This window comes from Equus przewalskii, chromosome 6, assembly GCF_037783145.1.
Source record: "Equus przewalskii isolate Varuska chromosome 6, EquPr2, whole genome shotgun sequence".
Lineage (NCBI taxonomy): Eukaryota > Metazoa > Chordata > Mammalia > Perissodactyla > Equidae > Equus > Equus przewalskii.
This window is the reverse complement of record NC_091836.1, coordinates 51,982,080-52,009,513: the sequence shown is the minus strand read 5'-3', so window position 1 is coordinate 52,009,513 and position 27,434 is coordinate 51,982,080. Positions and strand designations below refer to the sequence as shown.

Sequence of the window (27,434 nt, the reverse complement as noted above, 5' to 3'; positions counted from 1 at the left end):
ATCCGCTGTATAAAATATACAGAATGAAGATTAGGGTTCAAGAAATTTCAGTGATTCTTAGAAAGAAACATCTTTGAGTGTTTGCATTTTACAATAGCTTAGCTGTAGTATAAATATGCATATATTTTTTACCCACAAATATAAACTGTTTTCACACTTAAAGTTAGAATCCAGTTTCCTGATATCATTAATTAGATAGACATGTCATAGTTTGTATCTACAAAAGGAAGACTGGTATCCAATTAGAGAAGATGGAATGTCCATGTGTGCAAGGTATGTGAAAAGGAGGTGAGCAGAAACAGGTGAAGAGAGCTGGAGGGCATAAACTGGGCTTTGTAGGACCAGGGAATAATCCATCCTGAATTCTTTCCTTCTATAGTCTTGGCATGTAAGAATTTACACTGCCCTGGGATCCAAAGAACAATAAAAGTGTTTGTCTAATGAGGAGCTTTGGATATTGAAGCCCCAGGGATACAGACACTGTAAAGAGTCTGTCTGTGACCACCTCACTCAACAGCCCTGCCCAGTAGGAAGCAACACCTCCCAGACATCATCCCTCTTGCTTAGAAACCTGGGGCTTCACTCGGTCCCTCTGCCCTTCTCAGAGACAGGTCTTCAGTCTCCATCATTCAATATCAAGGGAAGATGTCAAGTATTATCCCACAGTGATGCCAGCCAGGTAACCTAAAGTCCCCTAGACAATGCTTTGGACATGAGTGCAGGTATTTACTACAGTTTCATCCCTGCACTACTGTGAAGAGAATCCATTCCTAAGATGATCAATACTAAGCCCCCCATGGAATTTCTGCCAGTATGTCATCTTGACATGCTCTTTTCTACCTTTACAACAAGATTCACACAGCTCTCATTCTGCTAGTCTTGCCTTTGTCTGTATTATGGGAGGGACAATTTTGCTTTTGTGCTTAAATCCTCCCCTTCTCAAACATGATGACTGATGTAAAATTCTCTGACGTTTACGTCTATCCTTGTGGTGGTGGAGGGGAGAGGTGTTAGTCAGCTTCAACTTATCTTCCTATTATCTCCCCATACGTTTTCATAAATAAATATAAACATCATAATATCTCTTAGCTAGTAAATGGAAAAATAAATTGTGATATGACCACATAGTAGAACAATCTATGGTAGTTAAAATGAATGAAGCAAAACCTAAAATATCAACATTAATAAAATGGCTCCAAAAGCCATTGTAAAAGGTTGTGCACAGTTTGACTCTGCTTGTGTATGCCTTTTTAGAAAGAAAGAACAATGAAATTGTTTTTGGAAGAAAAATACCAAATATAAGAAAAACTTCAGCTGAATAATGTATATTAACTTAGTGTAGTGTTTCCCTCAGAGAATAAAATGAGTCAAAATTGTACAAATGCCTGATTTGGGGGCTTCAATTATACCTCTTATTTATTGCAATGAAAATACCTAAAGAAGCGTGGTGAAGACTGTAAATTTAATAATGTTAATGGGTGGGCACAGAATTATTCATTATTATTGTTCTCGATACTTTTTTGCTTAAATAATCTGTAATAAATATAAACACCTACATAGGTTTAAAAATATTTAAATACTTCTCATGCTGTAGACTTTATATAAAATAATTTTTCTTATAGGTTTTCATTGTTTGTATTGATTCATATATTTATTTTATTATGTAATTCATTTTATCTGCTTTGTGTCCATGCCAAATGAGTATTGATATAATTAATATTATGTTTCTTTCTCCTGTAAATGAGTGAGATTCCACAGGGACTTTCAGCACATAAACCCATCCCTGAAATGTGCAATTATCACACAAGAGGAGTTCTCTCTTTCTCCTTTCTTCAACTTGCTCCACCAAACCAGTTCTGCCCTAGGAGAGAAATGTGACAGGTACTATTGTTCATTGTAGAAAAAACAATTACACTAGGAAATGTTAAAATGAGTTTCCCACCTGTTGCTTTAAGCCTATTCATTTCTCACTATTACAACAACCACATAAAGTTCATGAAAATTCCTAATATACTAACTAGAACACTGAGCCTCTCATACAGTTAAAGAATTTCCTATTCACAGTGCAAGTGCTGGAGCCTGGATTAAATTCAGAGTGTCAGAGACCAAGTATTAATCAAATGATTGATCCTCTGATGACCACTTCTGTGTCCCTGAGGGAAGGGAGAACCATGATGCCCAGCTTCCAGGGGCTCTCCTGTTAGGATGCTTTGTACTAGTGTTATCTTACAAGTCTCTGTCTTCCAAGGACCAACAAATTGTTGGTTTTATCTGTCATTTTACTGAAATCCAATGCATTTTATCCTTTCTCACATTTAGCTGGGATTTTCGTTTCTTTGCTTTTGATCATATGTCACTTATCACCTTAGAGTAAGAACATTCCCAAAGATGAGTTGGATTTTGTAATTTTCTTGTTATATTTATAATTGATTGAATGTGTGGAATATTTCTGAAGGAATAAAGCCATTTTTTCTTTAATTCATTATCAGGACTTTCCCACATGTTAGACAGTCTTTGCTCAACAAGATTTGGGCTAATTAAGTGTGTAGAGTGAAGAGGAGGAGAGAGAGAAGGATGGAGGGAGAAGTAAGCAAAAGGAAAGATTTGAATATTCTCTTGGGTTTACAATATACATGGGCATGTTTTTCTAAAGCACAAGTTCTCAAACTTTAGTGTATGTCAGAATCATCTGGAGACCCTGTTGAAACAGATTGCTAGTCATTACTTCTGGAGCTTTTATCATTAGTAAGTATGGAGTTGGGCCAAGAATTGGCATTTCTAACAAGTTTCCAGGTACAGCTGCTGCTGATCCAGGGATCACAAATTTTATTTTCTTGTCACAGAGTGTTTTTTCATCAAATTCAAAAAGAACATGGAATGCAGAAACCAAACAGATGTTTCAGAATTCATTCTCCTAGGATTAGCAGATGATCCAGAAGTACAGCCTCTCCTCTTCTGCCTGTTCCTGTCCATGTACCTGATCACAATCCTGGGAAACATGCTCATACTCCTGGCTGCTAGTTCTGACTCCCAACTCCACACCCCTATGTACTTCTTTCTCTCCAATCTGTCCTTTACTGACATCTGTTTAAGCACGATCACAATCCCAAACATGCTGGTGAACATCCAAGCACAGAATCAGCACATCACTTACACAGGCTGCCTCCTCCAGGTCTGGTTTGTTCTGGTTTTTATTTGTTTTGAAAATTGTCTGCTTGCAACAATGGCCTATGACCGCTATGTGGCCATCTGTCACCCACTGATGTACACAGTCATCATGAATCCCTGCTATTGTGGACTGCTGATTCTATTCTCCTTGTTCTTTAGCATTGGTGATGCCCTGCTCCACAGTCTGATGGCTTTGCAGCTGTCCTTCTGCACTGACTTGGAAATCCCACACTTCTTCTGTGAACTTGCTCATGTCATCAAGCTCACCTGTTCTGATTCCTTCATCAATACCTTCCTAGCTAATTTTATGGCTAGTGTACTGAGTGGTATTTCTCTCTGCAATCATTTTCTCTTATATTCAAATCATCTCTTCTCTTTTTCAAATGCCAACGGTTGGCAGAAAATATAAAGCCTTTTCCACCTGTGGGTCTCACCTCTCAGTTGTTTTCTTGTTCTATGGGACAGCTGTTGGTGTGTATATTAGTTCTGCAGTTACTGACTCTTCCAGGAAGCTTGCAGTGGCTTCAGTGATGTACATTGAGGTTCCTCAAATGATGAACCCCTTCATCTACAGCCTGAGGAACAGGGATATGAAGGGATACTTGAGGAAAATATTCAGTAGGATAAGTTTTCTTTAATGATTTTGTCACCATATTTGGGTCAGGTTTATGGCATGAATCACAGTGAGAAGTGTTCTGTGTTTCAGAATACCTAACTCTTCTATCATCAATGGGTTACCTCAAATGGGAGAAAAGAAAAGGAAAAATAAATTTAGAAGTAATTACCTATTAATGGGGTAATTATGACTCTGTTAGTTAAAATTTAAATTTGTATGTAGTAGCTTTCTACTTCTTTGCATGCAAAAAATGTGACTGGCATTTAACAGAAAAGGATGGGCATATAATTATATTATAAACTGTTGTGTGTGCATGTGAGTGTGTATTTGTGCAGAGAAGGGAATAATTTCTAAAAATGAACTCTCATTTTCTCATCAAACTGTCATGATCATCTTAAATAACAAGTAGTTCACACTGTCCAGGTGCTAGGCTCCCATTTGCACTGATTTATATCTTTAAGTCCCACAACTATCAAGGCATTTTAAGTATCCAGATACACTTTTCTCAATTTTATTTTTCCCTCTTAGGCTAACTTGGCAATTTTGTCTCTCTTCCAACCACTGTAGCAGCATTCCTGTCAAGCAGCCTGGACAATGCTGTTGGCAGATTTCATCTTTCTCATCTCAATATTCTGCTCTGAGCACACTAGTAAATTGTTATTTTTTATTTTTTTCATTCTTTTCAAGATTTCATGCACTTCATCTTTCCTCCAATTCTTCCATTTTGAAAAAATCAATGTTGTCTTATACATCAACTTGTGAGAATATTTTAATATTATAATATTGGGAGAAAAGAGAATCTCATTGATGGAATAACCACAAGAACTTAAAGTTTCAAGGAGTATATTCTAATTTTGATCTCAGGTTATGATATGGATCCTGTTTTGATGCTGTTACCTGCAGGATACTACCTATGTGGTCAGAGATTAGGAGACCTTCAAAATAATAGAAAGCACTTGAGGCTTCTTGCAGGTGGAAGTGTTCAAAAGGCAATGAAGGGAATCCAATCGACTCTTTAGGATATCTAAATCTGTACTACTCAAAGTGTGCATCATGTGGTGGTAGGAGTTCACCTCCAAACTGGAAGCCTGCGTTCAAACCCCTTCAGCACCTCTTACTGGAGTGTCAATAATTTTGTGTCCGTAATTTCACTTCACTTGACCTCTATCTTTACATGAGGTCATGGGTAAACAAGAGGATCACCTGACTCATAGGTCACTAGGGAGAATAAAATTAGTATGATAAAATTTTTGAGAACTGTGCCTGACAACAGAGCCTCATAATTGCTAATGGTAGTGGGAACAGTTTATAATAATTATAGCTATCTTTATGATTCTACAAAATATAATTTTTGTCCTAGATTTTTCTATTGCAGTAACATTGGTTTATAACATTATGTAAATTTCAGGTGTACATCATATAATTCAATTTCTGTGTAGTCTACAACATGTTCATCACCCAAAGACACACCCATCACCATTACAATCCATCACCATACACATGTGCCTAATCACCCCTTTCACCCTGCCCTCTCCCCCCTTCCCCCTCTGATAACCACCAATCCAACCTCTGTTTCTATGTTTTTGTTTATCGTTGTTTCTCTCTTCAACTTATGAGTGAGAGCATATGGTATTTGATTTTCTCCCTCTGGCTTATTTAACTTAGCATAATACCCTCAAAGTCCGTCTATGTTGTCACAAATGGCCACATGATTGTGGACATAGAATATCAAACATCAAAAGAAAAACCTCCAAGGAGGAACTGCACTAATCTAACTGTTGATTTTATGGCTGCATTTGTGATATTCTCAACATCACTGAGCCATAAGAGTCAATAAACTGAATTCAGGAATAGAGAACTGGTGATAGGTGAATGTAATTGTGAACTTGGTCCACAAGGAGGAATGAGCACATCGATAGATAGAGAGGGAAAAACTGTCTCATTCAAATGAAAGCTGCAAATCAAAATACTAATAGCTCTCAATCAAAATAATCCTGAAACAGAAAACCAACAAAATAAATAATCAAAACATAAAGTCCAGCAGACTGAAACAGATAAAAGATGAGGAAAATATTAAAGATGATATCAAAGAGATAATGTCAGACAGAGTATATCAACACCATACTGACTAGAAGGACAGACACAGAGTTGCCCATGTAAAGTGACTTCTGAATATTTCTAAGTTTCTAATGGATTCAATCAAGATGGTAATGGTGGATATGATAAGATTTGACTGGGTTCTGGGTATATTTTGATGCAGACAGCATGGTTTTCTGTAAGATTGGACACAGGTTATAAGAGGAAGAAGAGAGTCAAGGGTGATGCTTAGTGATAGAAAAATGCTCAGCACCAGAAAAAATGGAGTTGCCAACAATGATGATAGGAAAAATCATGTGCATATCATATTTGTAGATTAATATCAGGAATTTGGTTTTCAAAATGTTGGGTTTCAATTGCCTGTTAGGTGTCTAAATGGGAATGTCAAGTGGGCAGTTGAATATACACTTCTGGAATTCAAGGAAGAGTATCTCTATGGAGACACAAATTTGGGAGTCCTTAGTGTGTCAATGGACTATCAACCACGAGTCTTGATGCTATTTCAAAGGAATGATGGTAGCTAGAGAGAAGAGATGAGTACTGATCCCAGAGGCCCTCCAGTGTTGGGGTTTGGGGAGGTGAGGAAGATGATTGTAGGAGAGACAAAAATAGTAGCAAGTGAGATAGGGGTAAATCCAAAATAGATATGATGCTGAAAAATGATAAAACAAAGTATTTCCATAAGTAATAAATGGGTGAACCTTTCTAACATGTCAATTAAAGGAAAGTTTCAGATTTAAACGATGAACTTAACCTCGATGATTCTTTAAAAGTAGGGTAATGTGAAGGTCTAGGCAAGGGCCTGACTTGAGTGACCTCAATAAATGATGAGAGAAGAATTGAGTTCAGTTAGTAAAGAGAGCTCTTTCAAGAAGTTTTGCTGTAAAGGGACCAGAAAATTGAAGATGTTGCTATATCAGGAGTCCAGAGAGGTTTCAATTGTCTTTTCCTTTTTTTAAGAAATTCAAATAAGCAGGATGCTATGGCAAATAAACTAATCAAGGGGGAAAATTGATGACACAGCAGAGCGATGGAGGAATTAGCTGAGCTATGTCCTAAAGTATGCAAGAGATTTTTTAGTTTTATGCACAAGTGGAAGCATTTGGTTTTGATTAGGTGCAAATAAAATGAAATTTTAGACCTGTTGGGGCCCAGGGCAGGCCATCCCAAAATATTCCACAATAGTATATTGATTATTTTGAATGAAAGTTACTCGAGAAGCAAAAAGGGTATTCTGACCCTTCTGCCTCTATTCCCCTCTGGAAAGCAGGAAATAAATTTCCCATCTAAAAGGCACTCTCCCTGCATCCTTTCACCAGAGCTAGGGAATTGAGGGCCAAGAAGCCTGCATAAACAAATCTTGCTAATTTACTACCTTAAGCCTAAACTCTGCTTAAATTCCTCACTAATTATGTACCCCAAACCTAAGTTTCTTTGTCCTGTCAATTCTTCACAAATTTATTGTTTTGTGTGTGTGTAAAAGATGTATGTACTGCCTGTTTTGCTCACTCTCTGAGTATTACTTCTTTATGGTGTCCAATACGTATGTATTAAACTGGATTTTTCTCCTGTTAAACTAGTTTTGTGTCAATTTTATTATAGCCCAGTCATAAGAACACAATAATGGAGGAAAGGGAATTTTACCCTGCCCCAAAAGACCAATTAGACTTAGATACAAATATTTTTCTCACAAGGATCAATGAAAAAAAGAGTTGATTCTTTGAGAAAATTAAAAAAAATAATGACAAACGCCTTGGCCAGGCTCACTAAGAAAAAAACAGAGAAGACTGAAATAAAATTAGTAATGAAAGAGGAGAAATCACAATGGATGTCACAGAAATACAAAGATTATAAGAGAATACTATGAAAAACTATATGCCAACAAATTGGGCAACCTAGAAGAAATGGATAAATTCTTAGACTTATAAAACCTCCCAAAACTGAATCAGGAAGAAATAGAGAATCTGAATAGACCAATCACAAGTAAAGAGATTGAAACGGTAATCAAAAACCTCCCCAAAAATAAAAGTCCAGGATGAGATGGCTTCTCTGGAGAATTCTACCAAACATTCAAAGAAGATTTAATACCTATCGTTCTCACACTATTCCAAAAAATTGAGGAAAATAGAGAACTTCCTAACACATTTTATGAAGCCAACAGCACCCTGATCTCAAAACCAGACAAGGACAACACAAAGAAGGAAAACTACAGGCCAATATCACTAATGAACATACATGCAAAAATCCTCAACAAAATTCTGGCAAACCTAATACAGCAATACATTAAAAAGATCATACACCATGATCAAGCGGTATTTATACCAGGGACACAGGATAGCTCAACATCCACAAGTCAATCAATGTGATACACCATCTTAACAAAATGAGAAAAAAAACCCACATGATCATCTCAGCAGACACAGAGAAATCATATGACAAGATGCAGCAGGCTTTTATGTTAAAAACTCTCAATACAATGAGCATAGAAGGAAAGTACCTAAACATAATAAAGGCCATATATGACAAACCCACATCCAACATCATACTCAATGGGCAAAAACTGAAAGCCATCCCTCTCAGAACAGGAACAAGACAAGGGTGTCCACTCTCACCACTCTTATTCAACATAGTACTAGAGGTTTTGGCCAGAGCAATTAGGCAGGAAAAAGAAATAAAAGGAATCCAAATAGGAAATGAAGAAGTGAAACTCTCCCTGTTTGCAGAGAACATGATCTTATATATAGAAAACCCCAAACAGTCCATCGGAAAACTATTAGAAATAGTCAACAACAACAGCAAAGTTGCAGGGTATAAAATCAACTTACATAAATCAATAACATTTCTATACTCTAATAACGAACTAACAGAAAAAGAACTCAACAACACAGTACAATTCACAATCGCAATAAAAAGAATAAAATACCTTGGGGTGAATTTAACCAAGGAAGTGAAAAACCTATACAATGAAAACTACAAGACTTTCCTGAAAGAAATTGATGAAGATATAAAGAGATGGAAAGATATTCCATGCACATGGATTGGAAGAATAAACATAGTTAAAATGTCCATACTACCTAAAGCAATCTACAGATTGAATGCAATCCGAATCAGAATCCCAATGTCATTCTTTACAGAAATGGGACAAACAATCCTAAAATTCATATGGAGCAACAAAAGACCCCGAATTGCTAAAGCAATCCTGAGAAAAAAAAGAACAAAGCTGGAGGCATCACAATCCCTGACTTCACAACATACTACAAAGCTACAGTAATCAAAACAGCATGGTACTGGTACAAAAACAGGTGCACAGATCAATGGAACAGAATTGAAAGCCCAGAAATAAAACCACACATCTATGGACAGCTAATCTTTGACAAAGAAGCTGAGGGCCTACAATGGAGAAAAGAAAGTCTCTTCAACAAATGGTGCTGGGAAAACTGGAAAGCCACAAGTACACATGTAAAAGAATGAAAATTGACCATTCTTTTTCACCATTCACAAAAATAAACTCAAAATGGATCAAAGACCTAAGGGTAAGATGGGAAACCATAAGGCTTCTAGAAGAAAATATAGGCAGCATACTCTTTGACATCAGTATCAAAAAGATCTTTTTGTAAACCATGTGTTCTCAGACAAGGGAAACAACAGAAAGAATAAACAAATGGGACTTCATCAGACTAAAAAGCTTCTTCAAGGCAAGGGAAAACAGGATTGAAACAAAAAAACAACCTGCCAATTGGGAAAAAAATATTTGCAAGTCATATATGTGACAAGGTATTAATCTTCATACTACATAAAGAACTCAACAACAAAAAATCAAACAAACCGATCAAAAAATGGGCAGGAGACGTGAACAGACATTTCTCTAAAGAAGGTATATGGATGGCCAATATGCACATGAAAAGATGCTCATCATCATTCATCATCAGGGAAATGCAAATCAAAACTACACTAAGATATCACCTTACACCCATTAGAATGGCAAAAATAACCAAAATAAAAATTATCTAATGTTGGAGAGGTTGTGGAGAAAAATGAACCCTCATACACTGCTGGTGGGAATGCAAACTGGTGCAGCCACTATGGAAAAAGTATGGAGATTTATCAAAAATTAAAAATAGAAATACCATATGATCCAGCGATCCCACCACTAGGTATCTAGCCAAAGAACTTGAAATCTGCAATTCCAAAAGTCCCATGCACCCCCATGTTCATGGCAGCATTATTTACAATAGCCAAGACGTGAAAGCAACCTAACTGCCTATCAACCGATGATTGGATAAAGAAGATATGGTATATATATATATATATATATATATATATACACACAATGGAATACTACTCAGACATAAAAAAGGATAAAATCATCCCATTCACAACAACTTTGATGGACCTTGAGGGTATTATGTTAAGTGAAATAAGCCAGATAAACACAATCTCTGTATGACTCCACTCATATGTGGAAGTTAAACACGTAGACAAAGAGAACAGATTAGTGGTTACCAGGGGAAAAGGGGGTGGGGGGTTGGCACAAAGCATGAAGTGGTACACCTACAACACGACTGACAAACAATAATGTACAACTGAAATTTCACAAGGTTTTAAATTATCATAATCTCAATAAGAAGTTAAAAGCATATTTGTCTCATAAGGTAATAAGTAGCACATGTTTTTTCTTTCCAAAACACAACAGTTGGAGAAGTGGTGATATGTATGGAGATTTGAAAAAAAAAAAATGCTGAATAAAATGGCAACAATTTAACTGCCCTAAGCTGTATCTCAAAATGAGAAAACTTCAATCTACCAACAAAAATGGCCAGATTATTTGACAGGAGAGTTGTTTCAGTATTAGAAGAGAGAAGATGGTCAAGTCAGGTTTAAGAAAAAAAAGGAAATTTATCAAAGTATAACTGGATACCTCGAATGCTTTTGTGGTTGTGGAATTTAAAAACTTGAATCTATATGACTTACTTGGTGGAGAATCTAGCACATTGTAAATATGAAGTAGTTGTTATCTAAGATGATCACGAAAACTGGATGGGAAAATGAGATCTTATCTTTAGAATTTTCTTGTCTTCCCTGCTACGTACACAGCCATGTATGAAATAAATACATGTACACTCTCTTCTGTTTAGCTGCCAGTCTTGTTTTTACTTGAAGTTAACATGAAAGACATTCTAGTTTTTTTTAAATTTTGAAATAACCTGAGTCATTTATCTCTATTGATAGGTTATTAATTCTAGGTTGATTTCTCTTTTCTTTAATTCTTTCCTAGGTAGCTCAAGGGGACAAATCCCACACTTTATTTCTGAGTTTTTAGGGCATTTATAGAAATAATTAATACCTTGATACTCAGTAGCTTTATCTCTTCCTTATTTTGTCTATATTTTGACACATCTGTCTCAGTTGTATGATTAGCAGATAATGTCAGGAAAATAAATATTGAAAATCAATTATGGCATTCAGATCCTCTTCCTTCTTTTTCTGTTGGGTCTGTCAAAGGCTGAATTCCTAGGTACCGGCTCCTACAGGAATCCCTAGTTTGTGAGCCAGGATGAACTCGAGGGCATTCCCACTTCCTGTGTTAATACAACATAGCTGAGAATAGGGTCATTGATTGCCCAAAACATATAAGATTTGATTGACTGAGTTCTGGATGCATCAATATATTTGCCCATTGTTCTTATTTTTCATTTCTTTTTAATTTTATTGTGGTCATAATGGTTTACAACATTGTGAAACTTCAGGTGTACGTTATTATTTATCAGTTTCTGTATATATTTCATCATGCTCACCACCGGTAGTCTAATTTTTATCCATTCATATGTGCTCCTTTACCCCTTCTGCCCATCCTCCATCCCCCATCCCCTCTGGTAAGCATTAACCTGTTCTCTTTGTCCATGTGTTTTTTCATCTTCCACATATGAGTGAGATCATGTGTTGTTTGCCATTTTCTGTATGGCTTATTTCGCTTAACATAATATCCTCAGGGTCCATCCATGTTATTGCAAATGAGACGATATTGTCTTTTATTATGGCTGAGTAGTATTCCATTGCATGTATTTACATCTTCTTTATTCATTCATCAGTTGATGGACACTTGGGTTGCTTTCATGTCTTGACTACTGTGAGTAATGCTGCAATCAAGATAGGGGTGCATATATCTCTTTGGCTTGTTGATTTCAAGCTCCTTGGATAAATACCCAGTGGTGGGACAGTTGGATCATATTGTATTATTATTTTTAATTTTTTGAGAAATCTCCACACTGTCTTACATAGTGGCTACACCAGTTTGGATTTCCATTCCATGAGGGTTCCCTTTTCTCCACATCCTCACAAGCATTTGTTATTTTTTTGCCTTGTTAATTATAGCCATTCTGACCAGTGTAAGGTGACACCTCATTCTAGTTTTGATTTTCATTTCCATAATAATTAATGATGTTGAACATCTTTTCATGTTTTCGTTGGCCACCTGTACATCGTATTTGGAAAAAATGTCTGGTCACATCCTCTTCCCATTTTTTGATTGAATTTTGTTTGTCTTTTTGTTGTTGACTTGTATGAGTTCTTTAACTATTTTGGATATTAACCCCATGTCTGATATATGATTTCCAAATATTTTCTCCCAGTTGGTGGGTTGTATTTTCATTTTGTTCATGGTTTCCTTTACCTTGCAGAAGCTTTTGAATCTGACATAGTCCCAATTGCTAATTTTTTCTTTTGTTTCCCTTGCCTGAGTAGACATGGCAGTCAAAAGAAATGCTGCTATGACCATGTGAAAGAGCTTACTGCTTATATTTTCTTCTAGCAGTTTTATGGTTTCACGTTTTACATTCAAGTATTTAATCCACTTTGAGTTAATCTTAGTATATAATACAAGATAGTGGTGTACTTTCATTCTTTTCAACGTGGCTGTCCAGTTTCCCCAACACCATTTATTGAAGAGACTTTCCTTTCTCAATTTTAAGCTCTTGTCTCCTTTGTGAAAGGTTAACTCCCCATGGTTTTATTTCTGAGCTTTCAATTCTGTTCCATTGATCTGTGTATCTCTTCTTGTGCCAGTACCATGCTATTTTGATTACTATAGCTTTGTAGTACACTTTGAAGTCCGGGATTGTGATACCTCTAGTTTTCTTCTTTTTTCTCAGGATTGCTTCGGCTATCCAGGGTCTTTTGTAGTTTCATATGAATTTTAGGATTCTTTGTTCTTTTCTGTGAAAAATATCATTAGGATTCTGATTGGGATTGCATTTTGTCTGTAGATTGCTTTGGGTAATATGGATATTTAAACTATGTTTGTTTATCAAAATCATTGCCATGAAATATCTTTCCATTTATTTATGTCTTCCTCAATTTCTTTCAATAATGTCTTATAGTTTTCAGTGTAGAGCTCTTTCACCTCATTGTTTTAATTTATCCTAGGTATTTTATTCTTTTTGTTGTGATTGTAAATGGGATTGTATCCTTGACTTCTCTTTCTGCTAGTTTATTATTAGAGTATAGAAGTGCAATTGATTTTTCTAAGTTGATTTTGTACCCTGCAATTTTGCTGTAGTTGTTGATTATTACTAATAGTCTTCTGGTGGATTCTTTAGAGTTTTCTATGCGTACAATCACATCATCTGCAAACGGTGACAGTTTCATTTCTTCTTTTCCAATTTGGATTCATTTTATTTCTTTTTCTTTCCTAATTGCTCTGGCCAAAACCTCCAGTGCTATGTTGAATAGGAATAGCAAGAGTGGGCACACGTGTCTTGTTTCTGTCCTCAGAGGGATGAGTTTTAGTTTTTCCCTATTAAGTATGATGTTGGCTGTGGGTTTGTCATATATGGCCTTTATGATGTTGAGGAATTTTCTTTCTATACCCATTTTATTGAGAGGTTTTATCATAAATGGATGTTAGATCTTGTCAAATGGTTTCTTTGCATCTATTGAGATGATCATGTGATTTTTATTCCTCATTCTGTTAATGTCTTTGGGGGATTAACATGATGTAATCTACACAGAATTTGAAATATAGTACAATGTACACCTGAAAGTTATACAGTACTATAATCTAATGTTACTGGAATAAAAAAAAAAGACATTTCTTGCCTCAAACAAATAGAAAGACCAGAATGAAGTTACCCAATCTCTCTAGTAGAGTATGGTCCCCAAATTTTGGCATGGCTCAGAATCATCTGAAGGTCATGTTAAATTACAGATGAGATAAATCATATTATCACCCCCCCCCCCTTATCCATGGGAAAGTTAGGTAAAGTGAGGTTGCATCATGGACAAGAATTACACGGTTAGCTCATGGCAAAGACTAGCTCTGAGATCAGATCATCTAATGGCTGAATTGGCTCACTTGACTAATCTCTGTTAATGCCTCTAGATAGTATAGAATTAGCATTCTCAACCCATCACTAAGGTTTCATAATTCTCCTTTAAAATTTTAATATATTCATACTGAACAATGCCCCAAATCTTTTTACTCCCCTGTAAGCTGTGTGTACCTCTACCCATGAAGTATTTTGTGTCAGGTGCATGGCATCTCTCCAAGTACCTGCTCTGCACCTGAGAAGAGTTTAGAGTATGTTGCCTATAAACTTCAAGTTTATAAGACTTTACCATGGAAACACTATTTAAATGCATTAGTGATGGATTCTGTGATAAGCTGGAAATCTTTACCAATAATATTCTCTGTTTCATTCTAAGGGATTTTCTCTCCCTAGGGTGATTGGTGGCATATCATTTAAAGAAAGCAGCTAAATGAGAGAAATAATGAAATGCGTAGGCTCCTAAGTAAACAGGTGAAAACAGCTTAAATATTTGGTCCCTGAAAGATAGATATTTACAAGATAAGACAGACTTATATGGTACTTATAAGATAATCAAGTGTCATAACAGGATTGTCTCTGTAAAGTGGTCTCTGAAGGGGAGAAAAGAAGTGACCATGACAGTCTTTATCACTTCATGTATTCCTTAGACTCAAGAACTCTGAATTTAATACAGACTAGTGCTTGCTTTGTGAAGGGGGAAAATTATTCACCTGTATGAAGAGTCTGATGTTCTCATTTCTTTTCTTTTTTTGTTTTTGAGGAAGATCAACCCTGAGCTAACACCTGCTGCCGATCCTCCACTTTTTGCTGAGGAAGACTGGCCCTGAGCTAACATCCATGCCCATCTTCCTCTGCTTTATATGTGGGACATCTGCCACAGCATGGCTTGATTAGCAGTGCCATGTCTGCACCCGGGATCCGAACTGACAGACCCTGGGCTGCTGAAGTGGAACATGTGAACTTAACCACTGTGCCACCGGGGTAGCCCCAAGATGTTCTCATTTCTGTAATGGGAACTGTGATAACAAATAATAGAGATGTTGAAATGATGAGAAATACATGGAGAAAAATCATCCAGCATGTCACTAAGCATGTCTCATACTGACATTTCCTATTGTAGTTTTTTATCTGCCATGAACAACAGCTTCTGACATGTTTCACTGCTCAGAAGAAAGCAATGGGGTGGGATAAGTTGAGGAAAGAAAATAGAAATAGAGAACATCACTAGATGATAACTGGAAATTTCAGGGAAGAGTTCCTGAGCTGAAAATTCAGGTGGGAATGTTTATCATATAGAAAAGGAATGAAGGAAACATCAATGATAGCAAAACTCATTTGGCCATATGATAAAATACATAGCAATTAAGATGAATCAAATAATAAAGAGATGTACATATGAATAAACACAAATAATTGAAACCTACAAGGGAAAAATGTATAAAAAGAAATCTACAGCATGAAAAATTTTTTAATATTTTTGATCCTTCATAGATAGATTTGTTTTTATTACGGATTATTCAAGTGAAACAAAAGTACAAAGTAACAACGAAGAGCCTGGTACACATTGATCAAATTTATCATACTCATACATGTCACTATTCCCATGATATGAATTTTTATTGCAATAAATAATACAGATATGTATTAAGCCATCACATCATTTATTTGAACAATTTTGATTCCTTTCCTTACACAAGGGAAACCACTTCATGAACTTTATATACATTATTCCCCTGAAACTTTTACTAGAATTCATGTTAGTGTTCCATAGAGAATTCCATTGTTTTGCATTTTGAAAGCATTATCTAAACCAAAACATAGTGCATATCTACAATTTTCATCTTTATTTAATTTAATTTTTATTAATGTTCATATATTTAGTCCCTCTACACTAATTTTAATTACTAGAAAATATTCCAATATATTGTATAAAAATTGATTTCTCCATTCCAAAACTGATAACTCTGTGATAGTGACTTTCATCCTATATGTGATTATGGATATTCATACAATATAAAGCCTTGAATGGGGTGTACCATCACATTCTAGATTATGTTGTCTCTAGGAAGATGAGAACGATCATTGAGCAGGATACAAAATAGCTGTCTTCGGTATGAAAGTTATTTGTTACTTTATAAAAAGTATCTGAAGCTGATATAGCAGAATGTCAACATTTGTTAATTGTGGAATGAGTGAAGGGTGGTCATATAATTTTTTATTATACTACCTCAGCTGTTCTGACGTAAAATACATGGTAATTTTATAAAGAGAAGCACTTGTAGTAGTAAGGAAGTCATCTGAGTCTCTGTTTCCACTTTCCAGTGTTTCCACAGTCCAAGTATAAGGATAATACAAACACTCTTCTGTACAATGGTATATCAAGAACCAGGAATGGAAATGAAAGGAAAAGCTGACCAAACCCCTTTCCAATGACCACCCAATAATTCAAGTAAATGTCAGAAGGATTTATAATAGTCATCATGTTTGAAAAGGGGCAGATTTCTGCTCATGAGGAAAACAAGGGTCACAGAGGAATGATGCTTGACATCTCCTCTGAATGTGCTATCTGGAATATCTGTCCTCACAGGTGTAGTGGGAATGAATGATACTCAGGCAAGAGGGATAATCTATGGAAGGAGGCTCAGATGTGATACTTTGTTTCTGGAAAAGTACTGTTGATTAAGGTGGTCACAAGCAGTCGCAGTCTGTGTATCCCTAAAACCTCAAATTCCAAAGCTCCTCATTAGCCAAGCAATTTTACTGTCACTGAGATCCCAGGGCAGTGCAAACCCTTAAAGACCAAGTCTCTAGAAGGGAGGAATTCAGGATGGCTGCTTATCTGACCCTTATAAGATCAGGTGTATACCATCTACTTTTCTCCAACCGTGTCTGCTCTTCTCCATTTCAAGTATGTTATAAACATGGGAACAGCATCCTTCTCTGATTGGATTTCAGTCTTTTTTTAGGTAGGAGCGAAGGAACTCTATCTAATCAACGACATCAGGAAGTCTGATACCAAATTTAGATGTCAAAATATAGCGTGTATGTGGATATAAATAATACATTTTAAAATACAGCTAAGTTATGGGAAAATTAGAAAGACGCAGGGGTTGTTTTTTCTTTCCAAGTGTCACTGGGTGTTTCTTGATGTAATATTCAGTATGTATATTTATATAAGAGATTCTAATCCATTTTCTGTGACAATTATGTCTTGATCAATACTGACAGATCTGTTACACCCTTTTTAGATTTTCTCAATTATTTTGTCAAATTTCATCACAATAGTTTCAATATACAGTGTTCTTCACTTTAGAGGATGGTGGGTGAAATTTTAGGCCTCTTGATTTTCAATAGGATTGTAAGAAGTTATAACGCCATGGCAAAACTGTTGTGTGCAGATGTAATCTCAGTATATTAGTTAGGTTTCAACCATTGTCTAACTGATGGAAATGATACTTCACATTAATGTTAATTAAAAAAGTGTTCATCCTTACTGAGTTCAATATTTTCACGTGATTATCAATTTATTTTCTCTGTTGCTAATGCTTCTGTGTGAACTTTGTTAACCTATAATTTTCTTGATACAAGATGGCATTGTAATGTCATCCCTTAAACTCATTTGCTTCAGCACATGCAGTAATAGATGAAGTATAAAAAATATGTAGAGATATAAAGTATACAAATCCAAAGGCACAAGTGGGGGTTTGTTATTGAGAAATGCAAGTTAACACAGGAGTTGTGGACACTGTCTGGGACCATGACTGTGGACTTAGAACAGTGGAAAGTTTCAGAAAAGCCTCCAAGGCAGAACTGAACCAAGTTATCTGATGGTTTGGTGGCTTGGTTTTTGATATTCTCAAAATCACTGTACAGCAAGAATCAGTTATAAGAATGAATTCAAGACTAGAGGACTTGTGATTGATAAAGGCAACTGTGAATCTGCTGGTTAATACAGTGTGAGCACAAAAATGGAAAGAGAGAGAGGAAAAAAACTAGTAACTAAAATGAATCTGCAATTCAAAATTTAAATACCAAGGAAGAATATAATCCTAAAATGTTGAACCTACAAAACCAAGAATCAGAACATCAATTTATTCCAAGAGGAGAATTTTAAAATAAATGTTTGCTTTGGGCATGTGGCTTCTATCAGTCAGCATAATGGCCTTTGAGAATCATACAAGCTGTTGCTTACATTAATACCTCATTCCTTTTTGCTGCTGTATCTATTATAATGATATACCACAGTTTACTTATGCATTCTCTACTAAAGTACATTTGGGTTCTTTCATTCTCTGTCAGTTATGACTAGGGCTACTATAAATATTTATACACAGGTTGTGGTGACTTATGATTCCATTTATATGACATTATGAAAACTATAAGTATGAGAACAGATGAATGGTTCACAGAGATAAAGGAGCATGTGACAATATTGCCAACACAAGTTAGTTTACGTGCATTAAAATATAAAGAAAAGTACACAAAAAGGTCATTTTATTGTATGATAATTTTGCTGCATGAATTTTGGGGAGATTAAAACATCAGTATAGGGGGCCAGGTCAGTGGCACAGCAGTTAAATTTGCATGTTCCCCTTCAGCGGCCCAGGGTTCACCACTTAGGATCCCGGGTGCGGACATGGCACCGTTTGGCACACCATGCTGTGGTAGGCTTCCCACATATAAAGTAGAGGAAGATGGGCATGGATGTTAGCTCAGGGCCAGTCTTCTTCAGCAAAAAGAGGAGGATTGGCAGCAGATGTTAGCTCAGGGCTAACCTTCCTCAAAAAGAAATGGTTAAAAAAACATGAGTATACATAGCACTCTAAGATGGAGAGTGTATTTAAAAAATAAAGATTCTAAGCGGTATTTACACACGCTTATTCATAGTAGCACAGTTCACAATAGCCAAGAGGTGGGAGCAACCCAAGTGCCCATCAATGCATGAATGGATAAAGAAAATTTGGTGAATGTATATACAATGGAATATTAGCCTTAGAAAGAAAGGGAATTCTGTCATGTGATACAACATGGATGAAACTTGAGAACATTAGGTTAAGTGAAACAAGCCAGTCAGAAAAAGACATATCCCACTTATACGAAGTATCTTGAGTACTGAAATTCATAGAAACAGAAAGTAGAATGGTGGTTACCAGAAGCTGGGATGAGGAGAAAAAAGAGAGTCATTGTTTAAAGGGAATGGAGTTTCATATTTGCAAGATGAAAAAGTTATTATATTTAACACTACTAAACTGTGCACTTAAAATGATTAAGAGGATACATTTTTATGTATTTTAATACAATAAAAATATATGTTAATCAATGGTGAAACAAATATTGCAAAATATTAATAACTGTTGAATCTAGGTAGTCTGTAAATGGGTGTTCATTGTATTAATCTGTCAACTTTTCTGTATGTTTGAAGATATTCACAATAAAAGTTTAAAACTGGACATAAATTGTATGATTCCTATGATATGAACTATCTAGAGTAGGAACATTCCTAGAAACAGAAAGTAGATTAGAGTTTGCAGGGACTGAGGTAGGGAGAGAGACTGAGGTGATGAAAAACATGTGGGAACAGATAGTGATGATGGCCGTACAACATTGTGAAGGTAATTATGCCACCAAACTGCATACTTAAAAGTGATTAAAATTGCAAATTTTATGTTATGCATGTTACCACAATTAAAAAGACTTAGCCTGAGTATGTAATAGCATTTTATTTCCATTACAAAATTTCATACCAAATTTTCTCAATTTCAAAGTTGTAGATTCAGTATATTTTTTCCACATAATAATGGATGATTCATTGAAACTCTGGTCCTTTTTGTTAGCAATATTGTTACAGTAAGTTGTGAATTATCACACAAGCAAACTATGATACAATGCACCTTGTGGTTGTAATTAACTGAGTTTGGGGCTTCTTTGTTATCATAGTAAACATATTTTTAGTTGACTGGTGTGCTACAATTATTAAGATGTTATATTGGTGCCTAGGTAAATACAAGACCGATTGATCAGAAGATAGAGACCGGAAAGAAACCAACACATAATTGGGCAGTTTAGGCAGGAACCTAAAAATGAATTTGGACTCTGCTTCATAACAAGAGAAAACCAAATTCCAGGAGGGTTCATGCTTAAAGTGGAAAAGCCAAAACTGAAAATTCTTCAGATAGAACTACTATGGGATTCATAAACAAGATCGATTGAATACAAGACATTATGGAAAGTATTGACAAACTATAACTATATTAAAATGAAGCACTTGTATTCATTAAAAAAAAAGTATAAAGGATATCCAAAAAGAAGTCACACACTTAAAGAGAAAATTTGCAATTCACATAACAGATTAAGACTAATATCTTAATTATGTAAAGAACTCATAAGAATTAATAAGAAAAAGGTAAACAACTCAGTAGAAATACCACAAATAGATATTTAACAGAAAGGAAAATAAATGTGTTAAAAGACTTTCAACCATATAATAATAAGACATATGTCAGTTGATGAAAAAATTTTTGTTTCCACAAAATTGTCAGTATAAATGAAAAGGTGTTGGTGATGATTTGGATCAATAGCAATATTTAACGTGTGTACTTTTTGTCCATCCACTTAGGAAAACTCTTGGGAACTACCCAAAGGAGACTACCTGTTCCCTTTAATCAATAATCCCATTGCAAAGATAAAACTCTCTCTCATTTCCACCAGGAGACATACAAAAGAATATTAAAACAGATTGATTCATGATAGTAAAAACACAGCTACAAGCAAACAAAATTTCCATCAATATCAAAAAGGATCTAGTTTGAAATGTTACCATATCTAATGTAAAAATACAGAGTATTGGAGATAAATCAGTTACTAATATACTAACATACCCAATGACGTGACTGAATCTGAAAAGTGCAATAATGAGAAAAACAATCAGGACAAAAAATTCATATATTAAAATTAAACTTTGAATTAATTTGAAAAGAGGAAAATTTCTAAATTGGAGAGGAATACATACAGGGATGATAAGACAGTGACATTTAACCCTATTGACAGTTTCTCAGGGTAAATATGATCAAATACTGGCAGTTTCACAGGATTGAATCTAATAAAAGAAGATCAAAGAAAATGATTAATGTAGAATTCAGGATTTTGTTTGTCAATAGGAGAGGAGATGGCGATGTGGATGGAAGACCATTCAGTTGGATTCCATGATTTTTAATCCCAGGATGGATATATGTGTGGTTATGTTACTGTTCTTTCAGATCTACATATAGATTTAATGCACTACTTCATATATGATATTTTAAAAAATAAAATTGAGAAAATGCTCTTCCATATTCCTAATTCTAAGTATATTTTCTGATGTTCTTCTAATTTGAATGTCATGAACCTCACACTTCAGAATCTCAAAAAAAAAAACGCTTATTAAAGTCTCATCCCTCACATATCTCCTCAGAGGTTCAATATCAGTAGTTCTTGCTGGACGTCAGGAAAACCTCAGTGTGAACAAAGTCTGAAGTGATTGATCTCTGCAGCTCTTCTCTGGACATCAGTGGAAGAAGCTCTGTCCTAGAAGATACCTCAAGTGCCAGGTAGAGAGCTGTTTCCCAGTTGTGGTGCTGAAAATAAAACCAACGTCGAGCTCCACTTTCAGGCAGAACAGAGAGCTCTCCAACAACTTTGATTCTCTTTTGAGATCTCCACGGTTTCCAGCCCCTTGCCTTCAGAGATGATTCTAACTCATGGCCCTGCTTTTTGGGGGTTACGGGAAAGAGAATTCTTCTAATCTTGCCAACTTTCCTTATCTCTGTTCTTGTCTTCCTCTCAACATCTCCTTGTCAAAAGAAAGTAGTTATCTATGGAATAACTTTCCTCATAACCCATTAAAAAGCTTTGCATTAGAGCCCAAGACTGCACCCAATCCTCTATGACACCAAAGATACAATTAATGTTATTCAATTATATTTCTGTTTGCGGAATCCACCAGAGATGCATAAGAAACACAGCAATATACGATGACTAAGGGGAGAGGTGAAAACTCAGATACATTCTTACAAATAAATCAATAAGGTTTCAAAGCCAATAAGATGCCAGAGGATTACCAACCTTTTTCCTGCCTACATAACAATCATTTGTTTTGTTATATTACTCAGACCAGAAAAAGCAGCTAATAAATATAACAACAAAAGAAAACAAATATAATTACTGAAGCAAGTGATAAAAATACATGAGACCAATAGGATTACAAGACTTAATATAAACAAGAATGGAACACAATGATAGTAGCTAAATTTTATTGAGTACTTACTAGGTGACAAGCATTGTCCTAAGCGTTTGTAGTGCTTATGGGGGTGCACTTCTCAGCAGGAGTTTCACTCCATATGGTCAGTTTAAGGTTCTCGTCGTAATCATTTTCCCCACACTAAGAATTAAATTAAGTAGGTAGCATCTGATCTTATTCTCAGTGACGAGATTAAAGGTGATGTTTTATGGATGATGCCATTGAATGTCTATTATAAATACATCCTCATTAATAGTAGACTCAGGGAAGGACAGTCAGTTTTCTGTCTCCAGAAATCATGTCAAGGTATGATACCTGCATCTGTTGCATCTATCTGGGTTAATGAGGGGAAATAGACCTAACTGAAGCCACTTCATATAGGATTGAATGAATCCCTACTCTCTCACTCCTGTGAGAGAGTACATTCTATACCTCTGAAGTCCTTGTAATGAAAGATAACTCTGTTTATTGTTTGAACATATTAGAACCAAGATTTCTTTCTCTTGTTAGAAAGAAACTAAGGATGCTTCACTGATCAAGTTCAAATATCTCACAGCCATTTCAAACCACTGAGATACTCCAATAATGGCAATATTACGATAATGAAGCTGAGTGTTGTGGATGCTAATGCTGCCTCGCACATGTTCAATTTATCACTGACCAGTCTTGGGAATTAGTGAATCAGGTATGAAAGGTCAGCCACCTGTCTCAGAGTAGGCGTAAATCTAGGATGCAATTCACATGGCACTATCCATGGGATCAGACAGAATCTAGTCTCTGATATGACCACAGCCTTGTTTAAGTCCTTTCCCTGTCCTATCCACTTTATTTCATTTCCCTTGTGCTGAGAACTTTCCAAACAAAATTACTTTACCAAGAACGTCTGTCTCAGATTCAGTTTCTATGTACCCTAAACAAACAAACTTATCATAGACAATGGAAATCACCTGGCAAACATCACAAAGCTAAATAAAGAGAAAGTCAGGTTTCACTCTCACTTAAAATGCTCTTAGCCACCTTGCCATTTATCCATTTAAGAAGATCATAGTGATGGAGGAGTTAGGCATTATGGTTCATCAGTATTTCTTTCACTTTGACTCATTATAGTGAACCCAGCCCAAATCAGATGACAAGGTCACAGAAAAGAAAAGATCCTACCAATGAGCCTCCCCAAGGCCCCCTTCATGTCTGTGTTCCTCAGGCTGTAGATGAAGGGATTCATCATGGGAGTGACCACAGTGTACATCATTGAAGCCACTGTAGTCTTCCTGGAAGAGTTTGTCACTGCAGAACTAATATATACTCCAAAAGCTGTCCCGTAGAACAAGGTAACAACTGAGAGGTGAGACCCACAAGTGGAAAAAGCTTTATACTTTCTGCCTGACACTGACATTCTCAAAATAGAGGAAACAATTTGAATATATGAGAAAATGATTCCAAAAAGGGGAACACCACCAAATATGCTAGCTGCAAAGTATATCAGGATGTTATTGATGAGGGTATCAGAACATGCAAGCTTGATGACCTGAACAACTTCACAGAAGAAAAGGGGGATTTCCATGTCTGTGCAGAAGGACAGCCGCAACACCATCAGACTGTGGAGCAAGGCATCCCCTATGCTAATGCCCAGCGAAAGTAAGGTCAGCAGCCCACAGAATCGGGGGGTCATAATAAGTGCATACGTCAGGGGGTGACAAATGGCCACATAGCGGTCATAGGCCATTATGGAAAGGAGAAAATTTTCGCAAAGGACAAAATTCAGGACAAAGCAAATTTGGCTAAGGCAGCCTGCATAAGTGATGCTCTGATTCTGTGCTTGGATGTTCACCAGCATCTTTGGGATCATAGTTGTGCTTAAACAAATGTCAGTAAAGGACAGATTGGAGAGAAAGAAATACATGGGTGTGTGGAGACGGGAGTCAGAGATGACAGCCAGGATGATGAGCATGTTTCCCAGGACGGTGACCAGGTACATGGGCAGGAACAGGCTGAAGAGGCTGGTCTTCAGTTCTGGATCATCTGTCAGTCTCATGAGAAGAAATTCTGAAACATCTGTTTTGTTTCTGGGTCCTATATTGTTGGTGAACCTGAAGGAAAAGATGTGATCTCTAAACCAAGAGAAAGAATGTCCTTTGAGGCAAACACCGACTAGGGAAGGGAAGGAATCAAATGGAGGGATGCCTTCTGTGTGCACGTAATTTTGTTATTTTGAATAAAAGGCCTCAAGTTAATGAAGCAGCATGTCAAATCTATAAATTCTGAAATGGGTTAAGGGATGATTATTTTAAATATTATACTGTCTATGCTCTTCACATTGTTATAAACGTTTTGTAATTTTATTCGTAGAACAGGCTGTCCAGGGAAGCAGGCTAATGTAACTCTATCTGGATCTGCACCTTCTTCCCCAGAGACCTCACAGCCTAGCAACAGAGATAATACCAATGTGTATTAAAAGCCCAGATTTGGGAGATATGGTGAAACTGACCATGTCTCCTTCTTGAGACCACTATAAGAATTAAGTAAATGCCAGCAAACTTTATAACATTTACCATGTTTGCGAATGAGAATATTCCTGCTGAGAAGGAAAATGTTCTTTTCCATCACAGAGAGAGTAGGAGACTAGCAGAATGTGGGTTGTATGAGGATGGGAGGAAAATTACAAGGGAACATGTTAGAAAATGGAAGAGAGGCAGGAGGCAAATGCATGTCTTGGTTCTGAGCATCCGAGGCATGTAATCCCCTCAAAGTTTCCCTTAGATGAACTTGTAGTAAAACACCTTCCCTCATTCCCAAACATTAACTAAGTAGCTTTAGGTTACCTGGAGGACATCACTGTGGAATGATGCTGGACATCTCTCCTAGATATTGAAAGATGGACACTGAAACAGTATCATTAGGAAGAGGAGAGGTACTGAGTGAAGCACCAGGCTCCTGGGCAAGAGGAATCATCTCTGAGAGGAGACTCAAGTGTACTCTTTCTTTACTGGGAAAAGGCTGTTCAGTGATGTGGTCACAGACAGACTTCTTAGTAGTCTCTGTGTCCCTGGAGGATCAATATCCAAAGTACCTCATTAGCCAATTTTATTGTCATTCTGATCCCAGGGCTCTGCAAATCCTTAAAGAACAAGACAACAGAATGGGGGAATTCAGGATGATTGATTCCCTGATGCTATGAGGCCAGGTTTTCACCATTCAGTTCTCCACCTGTTTCTGTTCACATCTATTTCATAGACATTGCAAATGTGGACCCATTACCCTTCCCTAATTGGATTCCAGTATTATTTTATTTTATATTATTTTAGTGAGGTCATAATAGTTTATAACTTTGTGAAATTTCAGTTGTGAATTATTTGTCAGTCACCATATAAATGTGCACCTCCAACCCTTATGCCCACCCAACAGCCCACTTCCCCTCTGGTAACCACTAAACTGTTCTCTTTGTCCATGTGTTAGTTTATCTTCCACATATGATGAAATCATATGTTGTTTGCCTTTCTCTGTCTGGCTTATTTCACTTACCATAATATCTTCAAGGTCCATCCAAGTTGCTGCATGTGGGATGATTTTGTCTTTTTATGGCTGAGTAATATTCCTCTGTATAGATACACCACTTCTTTATCTATTCATCAGTTGATGGGCACTTGGATTTCTTCCACTTCTTGGCTATTGTGCATAAGTCTGAAGTGACTATAGGGGGTGTATGAGTCTCTTTGAATTGTTGATTTCAAGTTCTTTGGATAAATACCCAGTAGTAGGATAGCTGGGTCATATGGTATTTATATTTTTAATTTTTTGAGAAATCTCCATACTGTTTTCCATAGTTTCTGCACAAGTCTGCCTTCCCATCAGAAGTGTATGAGGGTTGCCTTTTCTCCACATCCTCTCCAACATTTGTTATTTCTTTCTTGGTGATTATAGCCATTCTAATGGTTGTAAGGTGACATCTTAGTGTAGTTTTGATTTTCATTTTGCTGATTATTAGTGATGTTGAAGATCTTTTGGTGTGCCTGTTGGCCATCTGTATATCTTCTTTGGAAAAATGTCTGTTCATACCCTCTGCCCAATTTTTGATTGGGTTGTTTGCTTTTTTGTTGTTGAGTTGTGTGAATTCTTTACAAATTTTGGAGATTCACCCCTTGTCTGATACATGATTTGCCAATGTTTTCTCCCAGTTGTTGGGTTGTCTTTTTGTTTTGTTCCTGATTTCCTTTGCCTTCCAGAAGCTCTTTGGTCTGATGAAGTTCCATTTGTTTACTTTTCCTTTTGCTTCCCTTGCCCAAGTAGACAGAGGATTTTAAAAGATTCTGCAAAGACTGATGTCAAAAAGTGTACTGCCTATATTTTCAACTAGGAGTTTTGTGGTTTCATATCTTACCTTCAAGTCTTTAATCTGTTTTGAGTTAATTTTTTATGTGAAAAATAATGGTCTACTTTCATTCTTTTGCAGGTGTCTGTCCCATTTTCCAAACCCCATTTATTGAAGACACCTTCCTTTCTGCATTGTATGCTCTTGGCTCCTTCATCAAAGATTAGCAGTCCATAGACGTGTGGTTTTATTTCTGGGCTTTCAGTTCTGTCCCATTGATCTGTGTGTCTGTTTTTGTATTAGAATCATGCTGTTTTGATTACTATACCTTTGTATTATATTTTGAAGTCAGGGATTGTGGTGCCTCCAGCTTTGTTCTTTTTTCTCAGGATTGCTTGAGCTATTTGGAGTCTTTCATTGCCCCACATGAATTTTAGGATTTTTAATTCTATTTCTGCAAAGAATGTTATTTGATTTCTGATTATGATTGTATTGAATCTCTAGATTGCTTTAGGTAATGTGGACATTTTAACTATATTTATTCTTCCAATCCATGTGCATGGAATATCTTTCCATTTCTTTATGTCATCATTGATTTCTTTCAAATGCCTTATAGCTTTCAGTGTACATGTCTTTCACCTCTTTGGT

At 36.2% G+C, this 27,434-nt stretch overlaps 1 protein-coding gene and 1 pseudogene across 1 annotated transcript; one reads left to right on the top strand and one right to left on the bottom strand.

Annotated features, from left to right (window-relative positions):
* The first annotated feature begins 2,872 nt into the window (after positions 1–2,872).
* Positions 2,873–3,806, top strand: LOC103566566 (olfactory receptor 7G2-like; annotated as a pseudogene).
* A 19,809-nt stretch (positions 3,807–23,615) lies between these two features.
* On the bottom strand, positions 23,616–24,548 carry LOC103566565 (olfactory receptor 7G2-like). Its single transcript, XM_008543021.2, has one exon. It carries the CDS (start codon positions 24,510–24,512, stop codon positions 23,616–23,618), a length of 897 nt encoding a protein of 298 aa, XP_008541243.2. The 5' UTR covers positions 24,513–24,548.
* Between the last annotated feature and the right edge of the window lie 2,886 nt (positions 24,549–27,434).

Bases quoted from the DNA above. Each gene is read 5' to 3' on its own strand.
- LOC103566565 (XM_008543021.2), bottom strand. From the start codon at position 24,512: ATGAGACTGACAGATGATCCAGAACTGAAGACCAGCCTCTTCAGCCTG.